This window comes from Pogona vitticeps, chromosome 5 (genome assembly GCF_051106095.1).
Source record: "Pogona vitticeps strain Pit_001003342236 chromosome 5, PviZW2.1, whole genome shotgun sequence".
NCBI lineage: Eukaryota > Metazoa > Chordata > Lepidosauria > Squamata > Agamidae > Pogona > Pogona vitticeps.
In genome coordinates, this window is record NC_135787.1 from 85,092,617 (window position 1) to 85,113,501 (window position 20,885).

At 39.3% G+C, this 20,885-nt stretch overlaps 1 protein-coding gene across 5 annotated transcripts in view; it reads left to right on the plus strand.

Annotated features, from left to right (window-relative positions):
• PPARGC1A (PPARG coactivator 1 alpha) overlaps positions 1-20,885 on the plus strand; it is a 913,403-nt gene that overhangs the window by 882,296 nt on the left and 10,222 nt on the right. For 3 of the 5 annotated variants that reach the window (XM_078394052.1, XM_078394050.1, XM_020780431.3), the window contains 3 exons: positions 13,971-14,886; positions 15,695-15,799; positions 15,945-16,065. In XM_078394052.1, coding sequence (XP_078250178.1) covers positions 13,971-14,886; positions 15,695-15,799; positions 15,945-16,065 — 1,142 coding nt within the window. The remainder of the gene's footprint in view (positions 1-13,970; positions 14,887-15,694; positions 15,800-15,944; positions 16,066-20,885) is intronic. The other 2 variants (XM_078394051.1, XM_073001102.2) reach the window with 1 other exon arrangement.

The window sequence follows — 20,885 nt, forward strand, 5'->3', positions numbered from 1 at the left end:
CCTGTTTTTCTTTCTATGTAATTCCTTCTCTTAGTCTTTTCTCAATTTTTGTTTCTATCTTTCTAAACATTCTGCCATCTTTTGTGTCCTCTGAGGCCATTTTATGCATTTAATTTACCCCCAATAGATGTTTATACACTTGGTCTATCTCCAATAGATCTTCCAGGCTAGTTTTAATTGATTCTGCTTATTTCTCCTCTTATCTTCCCTTAAGACTCTCCTCAACTGCACTAGGTTTTCCTCATTAATTTCCTCCAGCCCTTCTTTAGGTTGGCATACACCATACACCACCCTCTCATTCCTTTGTTCATTATTTCCTGTCCGCTGTTGACTATAATTCTTCTTCAACTGTGCCATGAATAATTTTGTTTGTTGTGGGATCTCACTATTTCTAATATTTTTTGAAGGGTAGATTTTATTTCCTCCCAAAATTCTCCTTGTTGTGCCATTATGTTCCAATTTGTCAAAAAATGTATTCCAAATTAAAGTTGTCCATATGCTTAAAGTAATCAATCCAGTTCCATTAAGCTTGAATCCAGTCTCTGACGTAGAGAATTCTCCCCACCTAAGGGCTCAGGGTCCCATCCAGTTCAACATCCAGGATACATTTTGTAAGTTCCACTTTGGCTAAATTAGGCTTTCTAGGGTTAATTTCTGTAGTTCAGTTCCGTCCTCAAAGGGAAAGGGAGTTCCAAACAGAACATTCAAGGCCATTGATTCTAGGCATTTTGCCAGTGCCTTAGATAGCTGTTACACATAGCAAAAACAGATTTTGTTTTCCAAATTTGTTATCAGTAGTGTTTTCAGGAAAAAAAATTCTTAAGTTTTAATACCGAACTTCCTTCCTTTAAGTATAATTTAGTGTCTAATTAATGTCCAATTTATTTTCCTTGTGTCTCCCTCCATCTCTTCCTTTCCCTAGCTTCTCCGCGGCTCAATCAACCATGATGGAGAGCTGTGAGACGTTATTTATGCTGTAGAAGTTGTCTTGTCCAGGGATAGGGGGCAATATGTCCTTGTTGGTCCTCCTTGACATCTCAGTTGCCTTCGATACTGTCACCACGGCATCCTCCTGGGGAGGCTCTCTGAGTTGGGAATCAGTGGCCTGGTGCTTGCCTGGCTCTGCTCCTTCTTGGAGGACAGCCCCCAGAGAGTACAGCTTGGGGAGAATGTCTCGGCCCCAATTGTGGGGTTCCGGAGGGGTCAATCATCTCTCCAATGTTGTTTAATATCTATATGAGGCTATTGGGTGAGGTCATCAGGGGGTGTGGGGCATCGTGCCATCAGTACGCTGATGACACACAGCTCTTCTTCTCCTTTTCACCTACTTCAGTGGATGCTATTCTGTCCCTTCAGCGCTGCCTGGAAACTGTACTGCAGTGGATGCAGCTGAATGGGTTGAGGCTGAACCCAGACAAGATGGAGATTTTGAGGGTGGGTGGTCCCTCCATTAGCGGGTTGGGTGACTCCCTTTCTTTTGGGGGGGACGATCCTTATCGCAAAGAGCACAGTCCGCAGCTTGGGGATACATCTGGACCCGGGGCTTACCATGGAAACCCAGGTGGTGTCCGTGGTCCGTTCCGCTTACTTTCATCTATGGCGGATTGCCCAGCTACGACCATATCTTGATGGGGGGCCGCTCACTACTCTAGTCCATGCGCTCGTAATCTCGAGATTAGACCATTGTAACACACTCTACGTGGGGCTGCCTTTGAGATTATTATGGAAATTTCAGGTGATCCAGAATGTGGCAGCCAGACTTCTTAGTGGCGTGAGAAAATATCAGCCTATCTCCCCCACTCTGGCTGCATTGCACTGGTTGCCCATCCATTTCTGCATTGATTTCAAAGTGCTAACAATTACGTACAAAGCCCTAAACGGTTTGGGACCTCAATATTTGGCAGATCATCTTCTTCCACCTAGATCTACCAGAATCACCTGACACAGTCAGCAGGGACAGCTAAGGAGCCTAACGCTGAGAGAGGCCAGGAAGGAAAAAACAAGAAACCGGGCTTTCTCGGCAGTGGCCCCTCGGCTATGGAACACCCTTCCAGCTGAAATTCGATTGACACCCTCACTGGGTGTTTTTAAAAGCCATTTAAAAACGTGGCTCTTCAGGCAGGCCTTCTCTCCAGTCAATTAACTGATCCCTATCCTTTTTGCTTGAGTTATGCCATCTTGGTTATATGCTGCTTAGAAATAGGTGTTAAAACTGTATTTTAGATGGTTTTATATTGTTTATATTGTTCTGTTTATATTCATGTAAGCCGCCCCGAGTAGACGTTGTCTAGAGAGGCAGGGTTATAAGTCTAATAATAAATAAATAGATAGATAGATAGATAGATAGATAGATAGATAGATAGATAGATAGATAGATAGATAGATAGATAGATAGATAGATAGATAGATAGATAGATAGATAGATAGATAGATAGATAGATAGATAGATAGATAGATAGATAGATAGATAGATAGAGTTTTTAAAGATTTTTCTCACCCATTTGTAGCACAATATTAATTAGGCTGCTTTATCGCTTCTTCATATCCAGCTGCTGATGACTTGCAATCATGCTAGTTCAGCTGCTTGTTTCCGCCCACTGGGCGATTGCGGAGTTTCCTGGATCAAACGTGGGTAACCACCATTCCCCTGTGATCAACAGGCTTCTCCCCCGTTTCACCACCTCTTCAGGGTGGTTTTAACCCCCTGGGGGGTTCCAGACAAGTCAGAATTCAGCTCAGGAGATGGAGCCCTGTCCTCCTGCCGTCTCATCGCAGTGTCATGCCAGAAGTCTCTTTTGTTGACTATGAGGGCTACTCCTTTTCTTCTACAGGATTCTTGCCCACAATAGTAGATATGACAATTGTCTGAATCGAATTCACCCATTCCTGTCCATTTTAGTTCACTGACACCCAGGATGTCAATGTTTATTCTTGCCATCTCCTGTTTGACCATATGGTTACTTAACATATTTCACAGATCAATTTTCTCTCTTTTCATATTCACAAATTCGGAAAATAAATTGTTTCTACATGTGGATAAATGAAAGTTCTGTTTATAATTACAGTAATAGTACTTAACCTTTCTACAAAACTGTTTGCTTATTCAGAGCTCTTCATGTACAGCTCTTGGGATGGCCAAAGCTTTAGTTATGCCCAGCAGAGTTTGTACCCCACCCATCTCAAAGGGTAATGCCACATTACAGCTTCCTTCTGGAACTTCCCAAAGTTTGAAAATTGAATTGCTATGCCATGCAAGGAGCTTTCATGATACACCCAAATGTCTGGCTTTGTTCTAGAGCAGCCATTCTCAAAACAGGCCCTGGCACATTTGAAGGGGCCACAGGTTGAAATTTGTAAGGAGGGGAGCCCCAAAAGTTTGTGGGAGGGGCCCTGGTAATTGAATCAATGAAACACCTAAACATCATGAGCCTGGCCCTTGGCAGACTCCCTGCTGTTTTCATAGTTTTCTTAGAACAGAATGGAGGCAACTCTGCCTGCTACCTCCCCAGTGATTGCTGATGCAGGCAGCCTTTCTCTTTTTTATTGGAAGCCTTTTTAATGGCAACCTTGCCTGTTTTTGATTGGAAGCCAGACCTGATTGCAGCCTAACCTGCTGAGACCGTTCTGCCAGCTGCCTCCCCAGTGATTGCGGATGTAGGCATCTTTCCTGTTCTTATTGGAAGCCAGTGATGAATGCAGTGAATACTTTTCTCTGTATTGTATTGGGGTGTGTGTGTGTGTGTGTGTGTGTGTGTGCATATTTGTGTTAGCAACTTATCTCTCTGATTGTGCTGGAGAAGAAATAAGCAGTGCAGAAAAGCAAGGTAGTTTTTCCTTTTACTTGTTGTGTCCTTGTGCTTTGTTTTTTTTTAACTTGTTGGGTCTGATGAGACTGTGCCTCCCCTGCCTGCATGTCCCTGCCAGGCTACTGTGGCTGCAAACACACTTGAAGCTGCTGCAATAGAATGGAACGTTCCAGTCCATACCAAACTTCCTTCCCTTCAGTCTACACAGGCCAGTGTTGCTGCAAAAATGCCCGATGCAGCTCAGAAAATGCAGGTGGGTGCTATGTAATGGTTTGTGTGTATGTGGGGAGTGAGTGCAGTGAGTCAAAAAGCTAGTAGAACATGGTGGGACAAGCAGCTGGGCTCCTCATTCTGTTTATTGATCTAAGAGCAAGTTCGTGACCAGAAGTACGCTATACACTCATGTATAATTCAACCCAGTTTTTTAGGATGAACTATAAGACCAAAATCTCTTGACATATACAAGTACTATATACAGTATTTGTTCATTTTTTAAAAAAAAATTCCTGTTTTTTAATTAATTTGAGAAATAATTCTACCCATTAGTTCCTTGGTGGAAAAAAAATGGCAGTATTCTGGTGAATCTCTGCAAAACACATCTTCACCCATGTGTCTGAAGTGCATGACTGCATTTTCAAATGAAAGCACAAGGCCAAGAAAATTGGAAAAACAACATTTGGATACCTGCCATCCAGAGAAGAAAGATAAACCCTTGGATTTCTTAAAAAAAAACTTTGAGATAATTTCAAGAGAAGGCCAACACTGACAAAATCTTACTCAAATGTCAACAAAATTAGACAAGAGTCTTGTTGCAGCATACAAAATCAGTAAGTTGTTTGCTAAAACTGGAAATGCTCACATTGGTGAGTCGCTCATCCTGCCTTCCATGTTCATAACAATATCTGATGTCATGAATTTGAGTACCAAAGAAACAATTCAGGCAGTTCCTTTGAGTAACTTCACTGTTGCCAGAAGAATCGATGAGAAGGCACATGGCATTGAAGAGGGATTGGTCAATTCAGCCCAATCCAAGACATTCTATTGACAATTAGATGAAACTGCTTTATAACAACACTCTTCTCATGGTTTATGTGAGATTCTGGAATGGTAACTGGCGTTTACCTTCGTGGTCCCTGTTTGTTTTCTCTCACAAAGGCTCATGTTGCATTTTCTTCTCGCTGCCACCACAATATAAATAACGCATGTCAGAATACTTGTCTTATGAACAGAAACAGAACTTATTTATTGAAGTGAAGCAGACTGAATCATAACAGAAGTTCTTCAGATACATATTATACATAAGCAACTCATCAACAGTCCTCTCAGTACACACTTCTTTTCTCTTACAATCCCATTAGCACCTTCTCTACCTATTTTCCTAACCAGCTCTATCTCTCTGATTTACCCCTTCTATCTCAGTATCTTTTTGACTAACCAGCCCTGTCTGATTCCTCCTTCTCCCGCCAAGCCTCATGTAGCTGCTGACTCTGCTTCTCCAGCCCTCTCATAGGTTCATGCAAATCAGCTCATGAATGTAAATGGCATGAGTGACGTGGGCGATCGCCACAGTCACAAACTGATGGAAGAGATGTTGTTTGCCAGGAGGATTAAAACTAAGGAGCTGTCTATTTTTGAAGAAGTCAAAAGTTACTTAAATGAGAACAATATTCCTATGGAGAATATAATTGCTTGTGCAACTGATGGTGCGGCTTCTATGGATGGTCAATACAGAGGATTAATCGCCCATCTAAAAAGAGGCATGCCTTCTGTCGTTACTATTCATTGCATCATTCACAGGGAGCACCTATTATCTCAGAATTTGGGAGGATGCCTCAATGTTTTGCTATCAGTCGTCATAAAAGCCATAAACTTCATCAAATCCCATGCCCCTCAGGATCATCTATTCCAACAGCTATGTGAAGAACATTACAAAGAGACTTCCAGATGCTGGTGCTGCATACACAAGGTTAGGTGGCTTTCCAAGGGAAACTGACTTCAACATTTTATTGCACTCTGGGACACCATAGTTTCCTTCATGTCTGATAAAGAGCATGGAGAAAAACTTGTTGATACTAAGGCAGACATGTTTTATTCAGCAGATGTCTTTCAGAAACTTAATTTGTTAAACAAAACCTTACGGGGCAAAACCAGTAACCTTGTAGATAGTAAGGATGCCATTGTTTCTTTCCTCAAGAAACTTGAAGTCTATAGGGCCAGTCTAGGACATTGGAAATTTTTACGATTTCAAACCTGAAGACAATCGCAGAGGCAGGCACTGAAGGACAATGTCTTTGCTGTTTATGTGAAGCATCTCCAACAGATGCACAAGGATATGCAAGAGAGATTTAATGACCTGTTAAACCTGAGCATCTTGGATTGGATTTTGAATCTATTTGAAGTACAACCCATCCAAGTTGAGGCAGAAATTCAAGAAAGTATGATTGATCTTCAGTGTGATTTAACTGCACATCGTCAGTTCAGTAAGTTTAAAAAAAGATATTTGGATCGGGAATGATCTGCTAAATAAATTTCCAACATTGTGGGAGAAAGACTAATTTTTTATTGCCTTTCTCTCAATGTATTTGGTTGAGTGTAGATTCAGAAGGTAGTTTTCTTGACAAAATCCAGGAACAGAATTGATATCATGGCAAGAGGTGACCTCTAATTGTCATAGTCCCATTTGGAACCTCATATCATGAAACTTGCAGAAAAACGCCAAGCTCAAGGATCACATTAAGCCTAACAGATGTTTAATTTCACACAGTGTATGGCTAGCTAGCTTGAAGCATCAAGACATTTACACTTGAAAGAGAACAGCCCTATGACTAGGGAAAAAACCCTGCAGGTTTCCAAACTGGGCCAGAGAACATTTTTTTAGTAGCCCCGGCGCTAGCAGTTCGAAAGCATGTAAAAATTGTGAATAGATAAATACCACGGTGGGAAGGTAAGAGCGCTCGATGTCTAGTCGCACTGGCCACATGACCACAGAAACTGTCTATGGACAAACACTGGCTCTACAGCTTGGAAACAGGGATGAGCACCCCCCCCCTAGAGTCATACACGACTAGACAATTTGTCAAGGGAAACCTTTACCTTTAAAGTTTGGGGGAATGCCCAGTGTGATGTAGTGGGTAGAGTGACAGACTAGGGTGCAGGGTACCTGGTTCTATTCCCTGCTCAGCCAGGGTAACTCACTGGGGGTGGGAACTCGTAAAATCACTCCTTAAATCCTCACTTATCTTGAAAACTCTATTATGATCTCTGTAAGTTAGTTCCAACTTGACAGCACATAAACATGTCATTTTTTAGTTTTGTAGAATTCTCTGTGAGCTACTTTTTTAAACTCAGATAATCCAGACTTTCTGAATGATTGGACATTGAGTGATAAGAATGTTGTTTGTAGTATTATATTGTTCCATGAATCTGGACGATATGTGTATCTTCCAGAGGCATCTGATGAGGAGCAGAGTTTATGTGTTTTGAAAGTGAGAGTATAATGGAATTTTTGGGGGGAGAGAGATACAATTCAGCCTATGCTTTGTGTTGGACGCTGTATGCATATAAGCTTGTGCACGTTTAGCCAGCATACACGTCAGGGAATCCCACCTGGGGAGCACAAGTGGATGGGTAGGAGAGAAAGAAGTGGTTGGAAAGATCTTTGTAAAATAGGCTATGCAAAGTGGCTCTGTTTATGAACTTATGTTTTAAACAGCTTCCACCGCCACCTTGCAGTTTTGCTTCAGGCAGAATATGAAAGCATTTTTGAAACATGTGAAGCCTCTGCTAAGAAGTTCAGTTCATCTTATTGAAAACTGTTTATTATTGCCCTGATACTTCCCTTTATACAGAATTTTGTGCCTGAAATACTTTTCAGACGATGACGGGGTGGGGTAAGGTGGGGTGGGGTGGGGGTATCTTCAAAACAAAATAAAAATTAAAAATGCTGGTTTTTGAAGGGAAGTATGTGTCACCTGCTGTTTTCTTGTGCAGAAGTATATAAGTGTGAGTGATGAAGAGGTACTTGTTTATTATAGAGCACATTTCAATGCAGTAATCATAAATATTGCTAAGGTTGTGCTCTGTTGAAATATGACCTACATACTCTTGATTGTTTGTGTTACGTGATTTGTCTGACACCCATTACATTCTGGGTAATGGCAGCCATTTGTTGCTGTGCACAGCAGGCTCTTTTGACAAAGGAAAATAGGCAGCAATAAAAAAGCTATAGTCTGAATTACATTCTGCACAGTGCCGCACTGCTGAGAGTTTGTGCAAGTGTGTTAACAATGCTCTGAACTGCCTCTTGTCAGCCTTCAGCCTGTAATGGCCATCTGTCCTTACATAAATCTGTCAAAACCTGCTAGGTTCAAGAGAGAGCATAGAATATACCTTGCACTGTCAATGCGAAAATGTACACATTTGCTGAGGGAAAATCAGCTGGCGTGAAATAATCCAAAAGGGCGCAGAATGTTTTAGCACTATTGATTTAGGATCATGGCACAAGATGGAACTCAGATTACTGTGATTAAAGGAAAGGCAAAGTAGAGGTGATACTCACCATGAATAAATATGGGACTAATTTTCTCCAAGTTGTGATTCAAGAGAAGTGGGCAGAGTCTGAGGGAATGGGGAGAGGTAGAGTCCAAAACTCATTTCCAAACATGCTGTAAACTTTCCCATTCCCTGGTTAAAAATCCTATTAACAAAAGGGTGCATGGAGGGGCAGTGGGGCAGTGTTATCTCCCCTCTCTTTTAATGTTCATTATGTGACTGTTTCCCTGACCCAAGGAAGCAGAGAAGCGTAAGGGCCTGCCAGCAGTACAGGTAGATTCACTTGGACAAGTGCATATTTACACTGCACAAACCCAACAGGATTCTGGTGCTGGAGTTTAAGCCATAATTCCCTGTTATTACACTGTGACAAACTTGGGTTTGTTTCTGAAAGTACACCTAACAGGAAGTCATAGTTAGGCATGGTTCTTTAATATGCAGGTGTGTAATTTTTGTGCTTGCATATTCAGCTTTGTCAACATTTGTTCATTCTTCACATTTTCAACTTAATGTGTAAAAAAAAATGTATGTCTAAAATCAAGCTTGCTGTACCCATGGAGCAGACAGAGATGACAGAATAGATTGTACCAGGTGTGTGTGCATGTGTTAATGTGTTTAGTTTTCATTTTTGTTAATTTATGCATTTCCAGCTTCGCTTCAACTTAAAAGGCTTACAACGTAGGTGAGTTGTTACTAAATCTCTGTGCCAAGTCCCTGTTCATCATCTTAACATTTTTAGTCTTCATGTTTTTTAAAAAAAGTTGCCCATCTCTCTGCGTTTAAACATATCTCCTCTCCCCTTTATTCCTTTTTGTACATTTCATCTTATACAAAGCAGGCATGTGGGAAATACTCCTAAAAACTAAACTTATTAAATTTTTACCCTTGTGTTCCATATGAACAGGAGTATAGATTTTTTCTTTGTTACTTTTACTCAGGGCGAAAATCAGTGTTGATACAAACCCGTCTGTCCAGCATAAGTTTTCACTAGTCCTACCAAGTTTTCCTCAAATCCATTTTTATTCCAGTGTGGTGTGTTCCAGTACTACAGCAGTAGGTGATCTCTGTGGAGCTGAGGATCATTTTTCAGGTTCCCCCACAACATGTGGGCTGCACTTCAAGGGGATGGGGCTAAAGGAGGATGGATCAAAAATGGTTATTTGCATATTTAACATACTAGTAATATTATTTGAATTCAATTCCATTCTATAATAGTGGAAGTTTGTTAGTGAAAAGGTGGTTTAAACTTTTTTAATGACTAGTTTTTAAATTAAAAGCACAATTTTTCAGTGTCATTTTTTTAAAAAAAGAATTGTTCCCACACACTTAATAGGGTATTGAAGATACTGAGTGGGTTTTTTTAATTTTGTTTTGTTTTGTTTTGTTTTTTGGTGGGTGCTGGACAGCCACAGGGTGCACATTGCCTACCCAGCTTTATGGTGTGTCAACCCACCGGTAATATTCTTCTCCATGATATCCTGTTCGGATCCATTCCCTCTCCTCTTTGGGATTCCATTTTTCATTGTAGATGCTTCTGTGGTCACTGAGCATCCTGGGTTTCCATCCAGTTTATGTTTAGGATGTTATGCTGTTTTATTTTTTGCCCATAAAGATTGGAGTGCGGAGTTAATTCTGGAAACACTGAGACTCCTGCCGGCTTGTTGATACCTCCCCACAGTGTTTCTCATTGTTTCCCAGTGGACTTGTTTCTACAGTAGTTGTGAAGCAATTCACTGCCTGAGGTAAAATACATGCCAATAAAGAAATGATGGCTACTGGGGAAGGAGGCTTCAGGCATCATAGTTATTTTTTAAAGAGTTTCCTCTATTGATTCTGCCAGCCTTTTGGGCTAGCAAGTATTCTCACTTTTCCAGCCTTCCTTGCATGTAGCAACCATATTTTGCAACTGATAATATGGAACTGATTCCATGATTAGATGAGCTTTTGTGTGTACTGTAGCTCATTGCTTTTGAATCACAGCTCTTAAGCCTTTGAGCCTGTTAGCAACATGTGGCAAGCTCTTTTTGAAAAGGGGCATATTTCAAAAGCTGTTAGTTTTTAGGTTACTCTGAAAAAAAATGTAGACTCTTTTCAGACAGATTTAGTATAATCTAGTATAAAGAAGATACCCAATCTGGTCTAGTAGATAGAGTGGTGGACTCAGACCCTGGAGAGCAAGGATTGAATCCCCACTTGGCCATGGAAACTCACTAGGGGAGTGGAACTGATAAAACCACTCCTTAAATACCTCTGTTAGGGCCACTATAAGTTAATTTCGACTTGATGGCAATTAACAACAGCAACATTGAGTTAAACATTGTAATTGACTTCTTCAGATGCAAAAGTGGAAAACTTCATATCAAGCAGTACAAGCCAGTTTATGATAATGCATCTTCTTGGTAATTTTAATTTAACTGCAACCTGTGATATAAAGCAGTAATTCTTAACCTTTGTAACTTGGATGTTTTTGAACTGCAACTCCCAGAAACCCCAGCCAGCACAGTTGGTGGTGAAGGCTTCTGGGAGTTGCAGTCCAAAACTCCTGAGTAACCCAAGGTTAAGAACCAGTGATATAAAATACACAAAGAAACCAGGGATGTATAATGGGAACTGGTCTATTTAGTCTCCATAATGGGAAGAGAAATTGCATTTTCCACAGTCAAATGTTTGTGTCCTGGTGCCTTATGTACCATGTAGGTATCAGAGTTCAGAATCTCTTGTGCACAGTTCTGAGATATGTGTGTCACCACGTAAATTTTAGAGCAGGTATGTGCTTATTAATCCAGACAGGTTACTGTTCTCTCTCTACCCCATGTTGTTTACTATCCTAACTTTGACTTTTGTACATCTGGACGTTCCAGTGTGTCACTGCGTTGTAACATTCTCTCCAAAAATACTTCTAGTTGTGGATTTCTTTTAATTTGAACCTGTGTGGAGGAGGGGAAGGAGCAAAATTAAGGAAAGTTGTATTTAATATAGATGCTGGGTAATTTTATCTGGTTTTTCCTCAACTGAATAAGTCTTCAAAGAACATCTTTAAAATTTTGCTTTACTTAGTGAAATTCATGTGCTTGCATGAATAATTTTAAAAAATATTTTTCAGATATTTAAACAAAATCCCATTTGTATTTAAAGGTTAGTATTTGTGTCTTGTAGTTCCCGTTGACATCATTCATAGCAGCTAATATAGCCGTTTCCAAGTGCTATGTGAAGGGGTTTTGTCATTCACAGGTAGTTCAGAAAGTAGATTTTCATTTCTTCTCCAATATATCCCTGAAGAAGATATGAATCATCACACTAAATCGACATTTGCTACATGAGTGTATCCACACATGTTATATTTTCCCATGGAAAGAGACATTAAAAAACCTTTGCAGATCAATAGAGAACCAGACAGGATCTCCATGCAATCTCAATTCTAGTCACAACATAGGAAACTGCCTTATGTTGAGTTATCTGTTTGCATTTTTACATGCTTTCGAACTGCTAGGTTGGCAGGAGCTGGGACAAGTGATGGGAGCTCACTCTGTCGTGTTGATTCAAACTTTTGACTGCAGGTCTTCTGACCTTGCAGCACAGAGGCTTCTGCAATTTAACCCACAGCACCACCACATCCTCCTTATAGGGTAGATTGCCTTTAAGTGGTCATTGTGGAGCAGCAGCCAAGGGATAGACTGCTGTGTCCTTGTACAATAGGTTCTAACTATCAGGCACAAGCAAAGACATTGAGCAGATAGTTGTATTGGAGCATACCTGTGTGAATGACTCTCTTCCTCTTTCCCATTACTTGTCAAGCTTCCAGAGGGCAGATGATCTTGCCATACCGTCTGGCTCAACCCAGGATAGTGGAAGATTGTTGGGGACTCCTAGGGTCCGTGTAGTGCTATATTATGGCTTGCTATGCTAGGATAAAATGGGTGCTCCTCTGGCTGAATGCTGCTGCCCATTAGTGTGCTATAGGTTATGGTCAAGAACTAGATCTGTCCCTTCGGTGAATATTTTTCTGAACTGGGGTACCTTTTGTTTGTGTATGATGAAACCAAAGTGCAGAATTAAATGCTTCTGCAGAGTATTAATTGGGTCATCCCTTTGTTGTGAAGCAGGAAATGCAATTCCTAAATTTTCTCTGAAAGATACTTAAAACATTTCCACTGAGGGAAATTTCTAAATTTCAGTCTCTCCTTTTCCTCTCACCTCACAGTTAGAACAGTTTAGTTCTAAACAGTCTGACAAATATATTTATATAGGTAGGAAATTTTTTATATAAAATCACGTTCCATTAACTTCACTTTTTATAAAACCTGAAAGGAATTCAAAAAAATTTCAGACATCTAGTGCACAAAACTACCAGCAGTGGGATGAAAGCTTTGACTTCTTTTCTTATAGGGATTTCCGTGTGACTGTGATCTTTCATCTCTACAAAGAGATCTAGCATAGTAAATTAACATCATGCTGTGGGGAAAAACCTGGTACTTATTGATCTGACATTTGTCTTCTCTTTATTTACTTAAGCCTCTATTTGCTAAATGGAGAGTAAATTTCAATCACTCCCTTGTGATATTTATTTGTGTTTGGGTGCCGTTTAGATTGCTTAGTTTGCCATTTTAATTTCATTACATGTTTTAGGGAAGCTGACTTGTTTTTCTTCCAACAATGTATTCTGCATATGTTAGAAAAGGTTTACTAAGCTTAATGAACTCTGCAAACCAAAGTTATTCCTATTGTATCATAGAGCCACTCTTAATCTTTACAGCCTCTTTAGGCCATCCATTTCTGAAGCACTTTGACTTCAATACCAAATTCATTTTCTTTCAAATTTTGCTGTTCAGAGTGTTTCAGCTTTAGAGGGACTTGGATCTGGTACGAAAATAGTATGTAATTGTTTACATGTGCAATGTCAATTTATATGTTGCAACAAAAATTGCATAATGAATGTCACTGAAGCTGGTTCAAATTTACTGTGTTTCTAAAATAATGACAGTTATTGTTATATAGCATTAAAGTGGTGCAAGAACCTGCAAGGAGAAGCTATTACCAAAATCAACATCCATGATGGAAAAAACGATTGTGTTACCCAGGGAACTGATGTTTTTAGCTTTAATATTTGAATAATACTGAAGATCAGGATAATGTGGGAGGAGCTCATTCTTTGGTTCTTTTTGTATCGATGTTACTTCTGTTCTCCAAAGTATAATTGTGGCACTGAACAGAACCACAATAGCTCCTTTTCCTTGTGATCTTTGGTTTTCAATAATACCAAGTGGTGCAGAAAATCCATATTGTAGCTGCACCACATTGCTAAAAATAGTTACAGAAAGGAGTTTTAGTGCCATCGTTACCAAATACGTGTCACAAGGTGTAAATAAAACTATTATGTTCTGGTCATTCTTTAAAAAAAACCCAGTAATTATTAATTCACATGTGTACAGTTTAGTTGCACATATTTTAAACTTCTTTTCTTTGGGGGAATAGATTTCATGGAAAAAAATTGATTTTTAGGAGGTTTATCCAAAAAGAGAAAGACAGCACCTGATATGTTTTAGGAACATGGAGTTTGAAGAGTTAGGGTAGAGCACATAATAAGACTTGGTTTTTGCTTTACTTTCTTTTTAGGCCTAACTCCGCCTACAACCCCTCCTCACAAAGCCAATCAAGACAACCCTTTTAGGACATCACCAAAGCCAAAGTCATCATGCAAGACTGTTATGCCACCTTCCCAAAACCCCTGCTGCAGTGAGTCTTCCAGCTCTCAAGGACATATTTTCGTTCGGAAGGGTCCAGAGCAGTCAGAACTGTATGCACAGCTTTGCGAGACAACTGTGCTGTCTGTCAGTCACGAGGAGAGGAAGACAAAGCGGCCTGGTTTACAGCTGTTTGGTGATCATGACTACTGTCAGTCTGCTAATTCAAAAACAGAAATACACATTAATCTGTCCCAGGAACTTCAGGATTCCAGACAAGTAGAGCTGAAAGGCTGCTTGCCTGGGCGATGGTGTCAAATTTGTTCTTCTTTTGAAAAACATGACCAGTATGCCAAGAGAGAGACTTCACAGGCAAGCAAGCAGAATTTGCAGTGCAACAACCGGAAACCGCTCCAAGACCAAGAAATCCGGGCTGAACTCAATAAGCACTTTGGTCACCTTAGTCAAGCTTTTTTTGAGGAAGAGACCACTAAGACCAGTGAACTGAGGAACAGCAGTAATTATAGTGGTGAACAATTCTCCAAGCTACCTATTTTTATAAATTCTGGACTAGCAATGGATGGTCTTTTTTATGACAGTGAAGATGAAAATGACAAATTGTGCTGCTCATGGCATGGGACACAAGCCTACTCATTGTTTGACCTGTCGCCTTCTTGCTCATCCCTTAATTCTCCATGCAGAGATTCAGTGTCTCCACCCAAATCCTTGCTTTCAAGATTCCAAAGGATACGTTCTCGATCAAAGTCCTTTCCTCAGCGCAGGTCTTGTCCCCGTTCTCCATATTCCCAATCACGGTCAAGGTCACCGTGGAGTAGATCCTCTTCCAGGTACTCCTGGGGAAGAGGGATGCTAATCGGTAAATCTGTATAGGATGGAATGTGAGATGTGCTCTCATAAGGTTTTTCAGCCTAACCTTTATCAGCAGCTTCCTCAGGGCCAAACTGGTTACAATTCATATGAAATGAAGTTGATGGTAGCTAACTCAGTAATCTATTCCTATCTCACTAAAGAATTTATAGGGAGAGAAAATAAATCATTTAGACAGACAAAAGGAAGTACTTTTTCACACAATGCATAATTATGGAATTCATTACCACAGCATGTGCTGATAGCCAACTAGCTTAATAGTGTTTTTTAAGGTTTTATTTTAAGAATAGATACATCTAATTGCATCAAAGCCAAGTCAAATAGAATCTCCCTGAAAAGAGCCATACTGTGGGAAAACAAGACATGGCTACATTAATGTGGAGCCCTCTTGGTTACACAGTTTTAGAGACAGGATAGTGGGCTAGATGGGCTCTTGGCTGATTCATGTGTTGTTGTTAGATACCTAATTATCATGATAGCCACTGTTGGAGAGGAAAAAAAAACTATATAGATTTGGATCACTGTTTTTAAGATGGGGTAGACAACTGGTGGCAGTCAAGATGAGGTTGGACCACAAATCCCATTAAGCATAACCAACTCAGTCAATGGTGAGTGATGATGGGAGTGACATTCCAGGAACATCTGTAGGGCCACCAATTACTCATCCGTTATATAAGATAAATCTGAATGTCCATCTTTCTGACCAAGTCGTGTGTGTGTGTGTGTATATGTGTGTGTGTGTGTGTGTGTGTTTATTTCTCCTGACAGATCATCTTACTGTTATGAGTCCAGTCATTGTAGATCCTGGGAATATAGAAGTTCTCCCTTATATTCAAGATCACGATCCAGATCACCACATAGTCATAGAGCCAGGTAGCATAGTGTGCCATATTTATGTGTCTCATATTTATGTTTGTTTGCTGCATATAGTAAAAAAACAAATAGTGAGTGTTTATTATTCATTTGTACTTGTGGAAAATTCAGGTGATTCATTTATTGATTAAATTATGTTTCCTAGATATGACAGCTACGAGGAATATCAGCATGAAAGACTGAAGAGGGAAGAATACCGCAAAGAATATGAAAAACGGGAATCTGAAAGGGCCAAACAAAGAGAGAGACAGAGGCAGAGGGCAATTGTAAGTGCCATGTAGCTGACTTTCATCCTAGAATATATTTATTTTTCTTCTACAGATTTTGTGTTTCTACATATATTTTATATGTGTTTGTGTTTGTATTATAGATAAACATTTTTAAAAAACTATACTGTCTTTCCTCTGACTTTTCCCTTTGAAAGAAACAAGCAAAATACATATGCTAATCTCTTCACATGGATTTCTTAATAATTGTGATCTCTGATGCTTCAGTGTGCTTTCATTTCAATGCTCACTTTGCCTTTAAAATGTAATATTTTAAAGCTTCTGTAAACCATCACATTCTTCATTCAGTAGCCACTGGAAAATGTATTAGAAAAGGGCTTTGTTATGGATAGTAAGCAGGAAAGAAGCTTAAATTCAGATAACATATGGATGTATAGAAATACATAAATTTTGTACAAAAGAAGAATCATCTGTGATCTGGCCAAAAGCATTGTTTATCCTACCGGTTGATATATCTGTGTTTATCTCAGGGCATATTTGTACTACAAAATTAAACCATTTGTATATCAGGTTTGAGAGTCAGTGTGGTGTAGTAGATAGACTAGGATTCAGGAAACATGGGCTGGGAAGAATACTCAGAGACTTTTAGCCCCCAGCTCCCTTACAGAATCACTTCCCCAGAGAGAGGAATGACTTTCCAATCCATTTCAGTCTGTGATGAAGATATTACCTTATTGGTCATGATAAGTGAATACAGTGAGAGTTGCAACCTGAGCTGAGAACTTTGTCCACTTACTTCAAAGTAGAAATTATGGTATTTAGCTACATGCTGCAGATTTAACAAAGTGCAATCATATGGAAAGCACTAGGCATAAGGTATCATGGAGCCATAGAAGGATCACCTTTATGGTCACACACACATACACAGATAGAGAGAAACAAAGTCATATGAAGAAGAAAATGCACCCTCTTTGAATTCTATGGTTTTATGTATCAAGACATAACAAAATGGCTTCTCCATTTTGGCTTTATTTTTGTAAAATAAATCGTGGCACAATGTAATATTTCATGTTCATCTGAGGTTGTATTTACCTAATTTTCAAGACCAGATTATTTTATATAGTAAAAGCCTAAAGAAAGCTTCAGAATTATAATATAATATAATATAATATAATATAATATAATATAATATAATATAATATAATTAATATAATTAATATAATTAATATAATTAATATTAACATCTCAAAGGCATGCATCCATGCATGACTAGAAAAATAAAGTCTTTACTTTTAAAATATCTTTTACATACATACCTTATTGTACATATTGTTCCTATAAAATTATATTATGGAAGAATTGCTTACTATATGGCAACATTGACCATTATGTTCTTCACATGTCAAATATAGCTTGACCTAGATAACATCAGGCACTTTCTGGAGAATCAACAGAAACTGCTTTCCTGACCTTAATTATTCTGCAGCAGTACCTACTAATTAATGAAGCAGAAGTAGGTAGACAAAAGCATGAAGATTAGAGCAATAATTTTACATAGATCTAGGCATGCATGGATTCACTGGCCCAGAACACGTTTGTGAATTTTTAAGAAAGCATTGTTTAAATGTAACCATTTTATTATCAATAGACTTGCATGTTTTAATAGTCTCTTATATTTCGTTAAATCTAATAAATGCATCTTTGCAAGGTTCTGGTGTAATCGGAAGGTGAGGTACTTTGTACTACTACAGAAATCTAACCATGAAAGTAATCTAGAACCAAAGCAGATTTTAATTTTAGTTTTTGGCCCATGGAACCATCATGAGTGTCTCTGCTTTCTGATAGGTTAAGTGTACATATTCTGCCTTTATTCTCAGATGTGAAAAGTGACATGCTGGTGTCTTGATTCGTACTTTGTTTCAAGCAAATCATCCCATAAGTAACATAACGGCCCTGAAAATTTGAAGAGTGTAGCAAAGTTTACTGCTTTAGGAATCTGGCTGTGGAGCCAAGGGTAGGGAATCCAATTCCCTACTGTGCCTTTTGACAGACTCAATGAGCCATATGATCTCTTCCAGCTCTGCATGATGATGCTGATATCTCATATGTGACTGTTGAAAGATTGCACAAACAAATTACAAAATTAGGCATGATCGAGTGGCAAAGTTAGTGCACTGGTCACTATGCAAAAAGTATAACTTGCCAGCCTGCAAAAACCCATGGGAACATGAGGTAGAGGTGGTGTCAGAAAATGATGAAGTGATGATCTTGTGGGATTTCCAGATCCAAACTGATAGACCTGTTGAACATAATACACCGGACATAGTGGTAATAGAACAAAGAAATGTGTGGTGTCTGGATCATTGACATTCCATTGGATGCCAGAGTTGAAAATAAATAATTGGAAAAATTAACAAAATGCGATGACGTGGCAATTAAAACATCTTGCTTGTGGATGAAACATACTTCAGTGGTACCTGTAGTCATTGGGGCTTCGGGGACAATATCAAGAAATTTCACACAGAAGCAGTTGCAGATCTCAGAAATAACATCAACAGAGCTATAAAAAACCAACAAAAAACCCAGCAATATTAGGAACAGCACATATACTACATCAGTCTAGAAGAGATACTTAGATTTTTGATTAAAACTTGAATCTGTTATATAATTCCGTTAATGCTTTTATAATTTTGATTAACTGTGTGTGGCATTTTTAAATAATAATATATTAAATTGCAGGGAACATTTACACACCTGCGGTGGCAAGGAATGTGGTTATTTCCCACACAATTGTTTCTGCATCCAGATGTGGATGTACCCATGTTGTCAATTTTTCCTATATAATTTTTCCATTTTGAACAATAATGTGCTGAAATGGAGCAAAATATTGGAATGGCAACATGGAGGTCCTACTATGATGCTAGAAGACTATTAACCAGCCCTTTAGAAACAAGATGCTTTAAGAGCTAAACTCAGCATGATGCAGCAGGTACTTGCATGCATTTCCCTGGGTTTTCTTTTTAATTTTACTCATTTTATTGAGTATTTCAGGGTTAGGGTGAGCATGATCAGAACCATGTCACTGGAAGAGGAGGGATCATACCATGTATCCTCTGATCCAGCAGGACCCTCTTTTTGTCCTTAGGTGAAAAAGATGGAAAACAAAATGTTACATAAACAAAACCCTGGATTACTTATGTGCCTTAGCTGTTTTAATAATAAAATTGATCTCATTGTTTAAACTTAGTGCTACACTTAGCCTTGAATTTCTTCTGTTCATCCTAATAAATGCCTGCGCCCATGTAAGAGAGGCTACAAAGAAAGCCTTTGTAATCCTGCAAGAATTATGAAAACACCAAGCTTATGCCCGAGTCAAAAAGCACAGTAGGACTTCCCAATACTTAGGCACGATGGCATGTCATTTAGAGGAATAGTATAATCTCTTGCTGTACTTGGATATTGAGGGACATATGGTACATTTCAGTTTAAAATTTGAATTTCTGTGATTTGGTCGTTTTTGCTTACTCCCTTAATTGTACTTTACTAAGCTTTTTTTAAATGGTTCCATTTTAGCAAGGTTGCCTCTCCTTCCCTAAAAAGAGAGGAAACAGGGGAATAAAAGCCAAAAATAATCACAGTCATGACAACTCTCATAGGAGCATAGGTGGTATTTATTCTCATCACATAGCTCTATTATGTTTTCGGCATTGGTGTGTGAAGCATTATGGTTCCCCCCCCCCACGTCCAATCTATATATAATATTTGAAACACAGTGTATTAGGAAGTCTGCTGTTATGTTATGCTCCATCTGGTCGGCCATTTAGGTTCAATAGCTAGTGTCAACCAAATTGTTTCTTATCAAGTGTTTCAGCACAGTAACATTTTTATTTTGGTAAGATATTCTGAGGGAAAACGTATACTGTGCATACCAGTCCTGTCTTTTTCCAGATTTATTCCTCTCAACCCAAAGCAAGGGCACTGAGAATAAATACAGCTTAAAATATGGGGGACCATACATGCATGGTGTTATTCTCGACCAAGGTAGTTTTTCCCCAGGCAAAAGGAAAGAGTGATGATTACAGATTCAGAAGTCTAAATCCATTTGCTGGCCCCAGCTATAGTAAACCCACTGAAGTGAGCCAACACCTATGTATGTCCCATTAATTTACTAGGTCTAGTCCAACTGTTTGACAAAGTCCAAATTGGATTGGATATAGGCCAATATGAAGCAAACTTTTCTTTAAGCAGGCTGTGGGTACACAGTGCTCATCCTGTTCCAGGCTGCAAACAATAAAAGGGATAACACCATGTATACAAAAGTCTGCCCTTGAATGCTAGCATCAGTAGATACAAAGCCCTATTAGTGTAAGTAGAAAAGGAGTAGAAAAAGCAAAATGTTGGAGAGTAGCTGGTCAAGTAACTTAGTAATGGGCAAGAAAGCTCCCCCCTCCCATGACCTGAAAGGGAGCAACTTCACTGCTACTACCGTGTTTCCCCGAAAATAAGACAGAGTGTTATACAGTGGTGCCTCGCTTAACGAGCACACCGGTTAATGACAAAATCGCATAGCGATTTGGTTTTTGTGATCGCAAAAGTGATCGCATTGCGATGATTTAAATGGGAAAATATTGCTTTGTGGTGATTGGTAAGCTGTTTCGCTTACCGATTTTCGCATAGCGATGTTTTCCCAACAGCTGATCAGTGGTTCCAAAATGGCCACCGGGTAAAAAACATGGCCACCTGCTGTGTTTTGGGATGGATTCCTCGCATACCAGGCAGCGAAAATGGCCGCTATATGGAGGATTTTCGCTTAAAGGTAAGTTTTTTGCCCATAGGAACACATTGAAGGGGTTTCAGTG